Source organism: Nicotiana attenuata, unplaced genomic scaffold (genome assembly GCF_001879085.1).
Source record: "Nicotiana attenuata strain UT unplaced genomic scaffold, NIATTr2, whole genome shotgun sequence".
NCBI classification, from domain to species: Eukaryota; Viridiplantae; Streptophyta; class Magnoliopsida; order Solanales; family Solanaceae; genus Nicotiana; species Nicotiana attenuata.
The window spans coordinates 60245-69707 of NW_017673152.1; the positions used below are offsets into that span (position 1 = coordinate 60245).

Below are 9463 nucleotides of genomic sequence, written 5' to 3' on the forward strand. Positions count from 1 at the left end.
ATATGAAATGGGAGCGGGTTGCACGCCTGCAACGGTAATATATGAAATGGGAGCGGGTTGCACGCCTGCAACGAGATATATGAAATGGGAGCGGGTTGCACGCCTGCAACAAGAAAGAAATGAAAGTGAATACTGTGTTTGTTTTCCTCATTATTGTTGGCAACTAAATTATGGGTTCTTTACATTCCTCTTTGATATTTTGTTGTTATCCGATACTCCCCGTAGCATGTCTTCCCCTCCCCATCTTTAACTATAAATATCTGCTTTTATTTTCCGATGTAGATGATTTAACTGTACAGGTTTATTTGGTAGTCTGGTCCTAGCCTCGTCACTACTTCGCCGAGGTTAGGCTAGGCACTTACCAGTATATGGGGTCGGTTGTGCTGATACTACACTCTGCACTGTGTGCAGATACTGATATCGGAGCATTTGGACCGCAGTGAGGGTGCTGTCTTCAGTCCATTCAGGCGATCCGAGGTAGTCCTGCTGGCGTCCGCAAGCCTTGGCGTCTCCTTCTATCTTTCTCTATTGTTTCCTCTATGTATTTCTAAAACAGTTTGTACTTATTTTTCGGACATTTATATGTAGTACTCTTAGACAGTCTGTGAAATTGTGACACCAGATCTGGGTAGCTTTTAGTTATGGAATTGTGTTGGAAATATTTAAATCGTTACATTTCTTTTCTTCCGCTTATTTAATTCCGTTGTTTATATGATATTGTTCACCATTGTCGAAGGATTAAAACACAAGAAAAAGGTTAAGTAATTGGAACAATTAGTTTGCCTAGCTTCCATTAGTAGACGCCACCACGACCCCCGAGGGTGGAAAATCCGAGTCATGACAAAGCCCAACTCACCATTGCACCAGAAAGCAAAGACTACGTCGACCAAAAAACAATAATGCTATCTTATAAAGGAAAAACAGTAAAGCATAGTTTGGCACACTATAAATTGCACAACATAAACCTAAATAAGTCCCAGTCAGTGCTATGTAAAATTAAATGAAGCATCACAGTGCAGAGGTAATAGATATGTGGCCTCTAAAAATGATTATCCAATATAATGTTATCTCCAACAGTGATTTATATTTATTTGAACCTTTTATGCAGCTTTGCCCATATTTCAGTAAAAGTATTTCTAATTTATGATCAACTTAACATAATCCTATTTGTTGGAAGTAAAAAGAACCAAACACATTAAGTCGAACCGTTATCTTCCTGTAAAAAAAATTGTCATATTGTCTTAATTACTTATCCAGAGATTGACAACAGGCAGCAAAACCGGACCTATAGTTTTGAGTATTGATTTAATTGAATCCAATATATATATATATATATATATATATATATATATATATATATATATATATATATATATGCGCGCGCGAAATTGTAAATATTATAAATAATAAATATTAAAAATTCGTAAAATCAACTTTGAACCAATTAGGTTTAAATCATGAATCTACCCCTGGCCAACTGATGTCATGTTTGCTAGAATCATGACACTTGTTCCAAGTAGAGTGTGTGGTTTCACCCCAACACCAACTTGAGAGGGAGAGTGATATATAGACAGAGGCGGACATACATGGTAGGGAGAGGGATCACCGGCATTCAGAAACTTTGGGAAAAGCTCCATATATACTTGTAAATATCTTCAAGAAATAGTCAGATATTAATATATGGCCCTATACAATCGTTATGAGCAGTGAAAAATTTATATCGAATATAATGGTGTGCTCCCGTGACCATCAATCCTGGGTCCGGCTTTAGTCAATGGTGATAGAAGTAACAATATTTGTATTTTCTGTATTGGCAACAATTTAGCTTAGATGAAAAATATCTGGTCGAATTTGTTAATTACCTGGGAATAGTTAGTTGGTTAATTCAGTTTGTTAGAAGCCACATGTTCAATTAATGGAGTTTGTTACATTTTCTTTTTGGTATTATTTCCTGTACTACCCATGTGGGCAATATTACAAATACAAATACAACACAATAATTTCTCTGACAATTTGCCTTGAATTCATGAATTAATGTTAACAACTTCCTTTAATTAATTTCCTTTCTTTTGTTCTTTGTGCAGTTCTATACTTCTATTCTTATTTTCATTTCTTTTTTGAGGGAGATTTGTTTGTTGTGGACGGGGTTAAGGATAAGTGATTGTTACTGAAAATTAGTAATTAAATGAAACCATGGTGATCGTCTAAGGATAATGAGCTTCTTTTCCAATGAGAATTACTCGTTAATTTATGACCCTAAACGAAGTAGTCTAGAAAGAAAAGAAAATAACGTGCTAAATTAAAAGTATTTTTTTTTATAATTATTTGGTAGTCGAAATTCACTGGCTCGACTAATTTGAATTTACGCTAGAGTTTTTCAATGCCAGACCTCGAATTCGAGACCTCTTGTTAAGGATAGAGGGATCCTATCCATCCCAACACAACTCATGGTGGTAACTAAAAGAGTTTAACTTTTATACCTTGATAACATAAATTTTTTCAGTTGTAAGAATTGTTAAAAAATAACTACAAGTAATCGTTCATTCGTAATATAGTGGATTAGCAACCTAATAATTTAAGAAGGCAACTAACTTGTTACAACAGGTATTTGCAACAAAAAAAAAAAAGATACAAGTAAATCCACTAAAAATGCTTGATATCTAACTTGCCCAAGAATGCTTAATAATTCTAGTATAATTATTCATTGAGCAACTAATTATGGAAACTTTGCTACATATAAATTTATCTCTCATTTTATGATTTCACAACATTGAAAATTGCAACTATGAAGACATTCAAGAGAAATGATAATGTTCTGTGTCACGTTGTACTCTTATCTTGTTACTTCCTTTTTGCAGGTTAATTTATCTTTCCCCTAAATTACATTAAGTTATAAATTACCTTATATTTTCCTTATATTTTAAATGACAATATTTTTTTGCAGGATTTCAAGTGTATGCCATAGGCTATGACTACTATTTCACTTCAAAGGCAAGATTTATAAGATATATTTACATGTATTTCCCTATATATTAAAATTCTTTTTTCAAAAAAAATATATTTTGAATTGATGGATTTTTCTTACTATGCATGTTTTTATAGTGTTTGGAAAGACCTCTAAATCCACAATATAGTGGAGGAATTGCTATAAATCCAGAACTAAATGATGGATTAAATGGATGGACAAAATTTGGATGTGCAAAAATTGAGACAAGAACATCAAAAGAAGGCAATGTCTTCATTGTTGCTTCTCATAGAACACAACCATCTGATAGTTTTTCTCAAAGATTTTATGTTGAGAAAGACAAAATGTACACTATTTCAGGTACATTGTTTCCATTATTATTTTAATTTAAATAAGCTTACGAATTTTCTCAAACGAAAGTGTATGACCTATACAACGATATATAACTACTGTTTATAATAAGTCTAATTTAGTGTCACATAAAACAAAATAAGCAACCTACTATACATAAAATACAGGTTAAATTATTGATAATGTGAAGGATATTTTTACACTGTTAAATCAATTACATGAATTCGATTTGTTTAGTTTGGGTGAATTAATTAATTAACTTTTATTTTTGTCATTTTGGTAGCATGGATACAAGTGAGTCAAGGAAATGCTGATGTTGTAGCAAAGGTTAGAACACCATATGGTGATTTTCCAACAGGTTGGACTATTGCAACATCTGGCTGTTGGTCTATGCTAAAGGGTGGTTTTAATGGAAATTTTTCTGGCCCTTCTGAGCTATATTTTGAGGTTAATTTATTTGGATTTGAAATTTTTTATGCCTTCCATTTCCAACTTTGTTAATTCTATTTAGTACTAAATGCATGATTAATTTTTTTTACCATTGAGGTCACGGGTTCGAGCCATGAAAACAGCCTCATGCAGAAATACAGGGTAAGGCTGCGTGCAATAGACCCTTGTGGTCCGGCTATCCCCGAACCCCGCGCATAACAGAAGCTTAGTGCACTGGGCTGCCCTTTTATTTTGCCTTGTTACAATTTGTTTCTTTCTTCTTTTTTGGTTCACATTGACATACATGGTTTTATTTTCAGAGCAAGGAAATTAGTTTAGTTGAATTATGGGCAGATAGCATCTCCATAAAGCCATTCACAATGTTAGAGTGGAAATCCCATCAAAATCAAAGCATTGAAAAGGTAAATAAAAGAACAATTTTTCTAAATATATGCCACTAGATTTTGAAATCTTGTTATCAAATATCATTTTTTTTAATTGGGATTTGAAATGAAATATGCAGACTAGAAAGAGCAAGGTGAAATTACAAGCTATTGATTCTCAAGGCCAACCACTAGCCAATGCTACAATCTTGATCAAACAGATAAATTCTGCATTTTCAATAGGCAATGCTATAAGCCCTCACATATTAACCAATGTAGGTTATCAAGAATGGTACAATTCCAGATTCAAGCTAACAGTTTTCGAGAACGAAATGAAGTGGTGGTTTACTGAGCCAATTCAGGGCAAAGTAGACTACCATTTGGCTGATGACATGCTTCAATATGTTAAGAATTATAGCATGTTAGTCCGCGGACACAATATAGTTTGGGAAAATAAAGATCAGTTACCATCTTGGGCGAAAACGTTGTCACCTCCTCTATTATCAGCTGCAGTTGAAAGGAGATTTTACTCGTTAGTACCAAGATATCAAGGCCAAATGATGCATTGGGATGTTGACAATGAAAACATACATTTTTCATACTTAGAAAGTCAGTTAGGCGAAAACGCCTCGGCTTATTTTTACAAGAAGGCTCATGATATGGATAGCAGTGCTATTTTGTTCTTGAATGAGTATAGTACTATTGAAAATCCTGATGATATGGTTGCAAATCCAGTAAATTACTTAGCCAAGATTCAGGAAATTAGGTCAATGGGATATGATGGACCTCTTGGAATTGGACTTCAAGGTCATTTTGATACACCAAATATACCTTATATTAGAAGTGCACTTGATATTCTTGCAACTGCAGATTTGCCTATATGGATTACAGAATTGGATGTTTCAAGCAGACCCCTTCAGGTAAAGCTAGCCCTCACTTAACTTGTGATTATTTACTTTATTTTTCAAGTTATCAATTACACTTACTATAGACACGTACGTAGTTGTTATTGTATGTCACTTGTAATTATTTACTTTATTTTTCAAAGTTATCGAATCAGACTTACTATAGACACGTAATTGTTATTGCAGGTCACTTAACTTGTGATTATTTACTTTATTTTTCAAGTTATCAAATCTGACTTACTATATATAGACACGTAATTGTTATTGTAGGTCACTTAACTTGTAATTATTTACTTTATTTTTCTAGTTATCGAATCAGAGTTACATACTATGGACACGTACGTAGTTGTTATTGTAGGTCACTAGTTAACTTGTGATAATTTACTTTATTTTTCAAGTTATCGAATCAAACTTACTATATATAACCACATATTTATTATTGTAGGTCACATACACATCGTCCATGCACAAAAATTAAACTCATCATTAATTTTTGACGGTTTTTATTTTATTTTTATTTTTTACTGCAGGCAGAATATTTGAATGACATAATGTGGGAACTTCATGCACATCCAGCAGTAAGTGGAATAATGATTTGGTCACCATGGCAACCACAAGGATGTTATAAAATGTGTTTAACTGATAATGATTTCAATAATTTGCCAACTGGGGATGTTGTGGATAATTTTATAAGACACTTAAGTCATCAGGGCTTAATTGGGACTACTAATGATAATGGTTACTTTGAGACTTCATTATATCATGGAGATTATGAAGTGATAATCAAACATCCAGCTGCTAGAGATCAGTCCTTTGCTCAAAGTTTTAATGTAGCAAAAAGCCAGCAGAAAAGTAGCACCCTACTGAAATTATGTGCTTAGGAAATTTAATCAGTCATTGCCATAATTCTATTTGATTAATAAAATTTTCGCTTAATTTTTCTCTCGACTTGTTTCATAATTTTGCTTAATTTTGTGTTTTTATGTCTAAGAATGTTTCTTAGGCAGATAGCTTCTGTAAAATTTTCGAGAATGGTACACGTAACATATTTATTTAAATGACAACATTGGAAGGCGATAATGAATAATTTGATAGTTGAAAAGATGAGAATGAATAAGAATTTATCAAAAGTATCACAGAAAACAAACACTAAAATCCACGTATTAATCTGATTTTCGTCAATTATATAATCAGAAAAGAATACACGGCGTGAAATGTTAAACATTTTGTTTCTTTGGATCAGAATTAACAATAAAGATCAATTGTATCAATTATTAAAAAGAATAGTAAATTAAATGAGAGACAAAATAGTATTATACTATAGCTAAGAAAAGCAAAACTTTGCTTGGTTAAGTAACCAAGAAAAGTTACTCTCTTTTTACATTTTTAAATATCTTATCAAAAGGTAACAAATGAAAAGGTACGAATAGGCTGGCCACCATAACTTTCTATTATTTTTTTCTCCCTCTAAACTTTTTGCATGCCATGTATTTATAAAAAACTATAACCAAAAAAGAACTCAAACCTTTTTGCAATTGTGCTTAAATACTAGTTGAAACAGCCATAGAAATACATCTCTCTCTCACACACACACACACTCTATCTCTCTCGTCATATTACGTACATACTCTCTCAATTGCAAACATGGCCAAAAAACTCCATTTTCTTCTTACTCTTATAGCCATTTCCCTTTCTTTCTTCTTTCATGTCATCTCCTCCGATTCTTCAATCGATTCTTTCGTCTACGGTGGCTGTTCACAAATAAAATACACACCAAACTCACCTTACGAATCAAACCTCAACTCCCTTCTCACATCCTTTATTAACTCAGCCACTTACTCATCTTACAACAAATTTAGTATCATGGGATCAACAAAACAAGACATATTATACGGCGTATATCAATGTCGCGGCGATTTATCGATGCCAGATTGTGCTACTTGTGTAGCCAAAGCAGTGAGTCAAGTTGATAAACTTTGTTCACAAAACTGTGGTGGAGCTTTACAATTACAAGGGTGTTTTGTAAAGTATGATAATACTTCATTTCTTGGTGTTGAGGACAAGAGTTGTGTGTTGAATAAATGTGGGCCGTCTAATAATGGGCTTGATGAGGATTCTATGGGCCGTGTTTTGACAAGCTTAAATGGGGCTGGTGGGCTTTATAGAGTTGGTGGGTCATTAGATGTACATGGTGTGGCCCAATGTGTTGGTGATTTGAGTAATGGCCAGTGTCAAGATTGTTTATCAGAAGCAATCGGACGGCTGAAAAGTGAGTGTAGTGGAGCAGCGTATGGGGATATGTTTTTGGGAAAATGTTATGCTAGGTTTACAACTAGTGGAGCTCATTTTGATGCCAAATCTAATCACGGTAAGGAAAAAAATAGTGATTTAATTTATATACATTGTCAATAATTCTTTTAACACTATAAGTTTAATATATTAGCTATTATAATAGATATTTACTTTGTTTTCTGAATCACCAAATTAGATTCATTATAGGTAGTTACTTATTTTCATAAGTCATCTTAATCTAACAATGTCGAAAAAATTTACATGGTTAGTGAATAAAAGTTAAATACTTTTTTAAGACATGTGTTGTATCTTACGTTCTCTCTTAAGGAATAGAGTGATTCATACTCTTAAATGTGATTCGAACCTTTTATCTATAGATAATAAGTGAATTGATGGGCTTATCGCTAAATTATTTTTACTCCTATAACCTTCTAATAAGTTATATACATTGTACAACAATGTATTGATTCTTATACATTTCATAGCAATGAAATATATGGAACTTTTCAAGAGAAATCGATATATAAATTCAATATGCAAGATTCATATCAATTGATTATTCGACCTTTTCTTTGGATTTCGCATCTCTAAATTACTAAGTTATAACTAAAACAGAAGAGGGGGGTGGGGGGTTGGTTTTACAATGCTGATAGCATGGATTACAGAGAGTCAAATTATTGTCCCATTATGTGAATATATGTAAATCTACTATATAAATTAAATCTCTGTGCTATTTATTTATCGCAGGTTCTCATTTTGAGAATGAGAAGACATTTGCACTTATAATTGGATTATTAGCAGGGGTTGCACTTCTCATCATTTTCTTAACTTTCATAAGAAGAACATTTGGACGAAATGGTAAGCATTCATATTTTCTTTTTTTCTTTCTTTTCGTTTGCTCTTTTGATTGTTTTAGTATTATCCCTTGAAATTTCTAAAAGAGATGGTAACAACTTTTCAGTTTTCACCTTTTGCCTTTTTCCTTTTTTCTTTTAGATCAGTTTTAAATTCATATACAATTGTTTGATCTGTCATTTACGTACGTAGACTTTAATTGATTCCTTTTCTGTTTAAACTTTTTGCAGGTAAATAAAGAATACGTACACGATCAACGTCAAATTGCATTCTTTGTTTTTAATATTTTTATGTTGTCTTTTTTATTTTTAAAAAGAGATTAATGCATAGGCTTAACTGAAATGGAGATTATGAAGAAAAGAGGAAGTCTAGGGAAGCGTACCATAAAAGTGAAAAGAGAAAAAGGCTAAGATTCGGCTCTTAACTTTAACAAGTTAAGTGACATTGCCTTGTAAAGAAGTTACATATGCTTTTGTGAAGTTGCATTTGGATATGTTTTCATGTGATGTATTTGATTAATTATTATAATGAAGTATTCTTTGTTTCATTATTTCAGAAATAACGTAATCGAACTGTCTTTCTCATTATTTTCATTCATGATTCATGAATGCATTCACTCCAATGAGTTCCGACGAAAATACCCCTGTGTTATACATGGGTGTTGTGTAAATATTAAGGATACGGTGTCCTTAACTTCATGAATGATGTGTAAATATTAAGGACATGGTGTCCTTAACTTCATGAATGCTATGTAAAATATTAAGGACATGGTGTCCTTAACTTCATGAATGCTGTGTAAATATTAATGACTACTTGTCCTTAGTTTTTGAACTTGTAACTCTAAGTTTAGGACTACCCGTCCTTAACTTTTGAACTTGTAACTCTAAGTTCAGGACTACATGTCCTTAACTTTTGAACTTGGAACTCGAAGTTCAGGACTACCTATCCTTAATTTCTATGCTTGTAACTCTAAGTTAAGGACTAAATACAAAATAATTACAAAGAATTTTTATTATGTAGTACGTTAATTACAAAGAAATTATATTTAGTTTTTCTTCAATGTGGTGAACTCTGGTCAGAGACTCTTCAAATGCATTTAGAGCTACTTTATATGATCCAGGGAAATCACCCCTTCCTCCACAACTTGTAATGCACTTTTATACAACTGGCTAAACCATTGAACGTATTCAGTAGACTCAGTATAACTGGATTCAAGATCTGATGCACATAATCGCTTGTAATCCTTTTTATAAAATGTATTTTGAAGGGATCTCTTCCACACC

The 9463-nt window shown here is 32.6% G+C and overlaps 2 protein-coding genes across 2 annotated transcripts; both read left to right on the forward strand.

The window, feature by feature from the left end:
• Nucleotides 1-2778: 2778 nt before the first annotated feature.
• Nucleotides 2779-5979, forward strand: LOC109215583 (anti-sigma-I factor RsgI6-like). Its single transcript, XM_019379688.1, has 7 exons — nt 2779-2858; nt 2945-2991; nt 3103-3325; nt 3600-3763; nt 4066-4167; nt 4269-5048; nt 5564-5979. Exons 1-7 carry the CDS (start codon nt 2786-2788, stop codon nt 5912-5914), a joined length of 1740 nt encoding a protein of 579 aa, XP_019235233.1. The 5' UTR covers nt 2779-2785; the 3' UTR covers nt 5915-5979.
• Nucleotides 5980-6580: 601 nt separating this feature from the next.
• LOC109215582 (cysteine-rich repeat secretory protein 60-like) lies at nt 6581-8730 on the forward strand. Its single transcript, XM_019379687.1, has 3 exons — nt 6581-7401; nt 8073-8183; nt 8411-8730. Exons 1-3 carry the CDS (start codon nt 6678-6680, stop codon nt 8416-8418), a joined length of 843 nt encoding a protein of 280 aa, XP_019235232.1. The 5' UTR covers nt 6581-6677; the 3' UTR covers nt 8419-8730.
• Nucleotides 8731-9463: the final 733 nt, after the last annotated feature.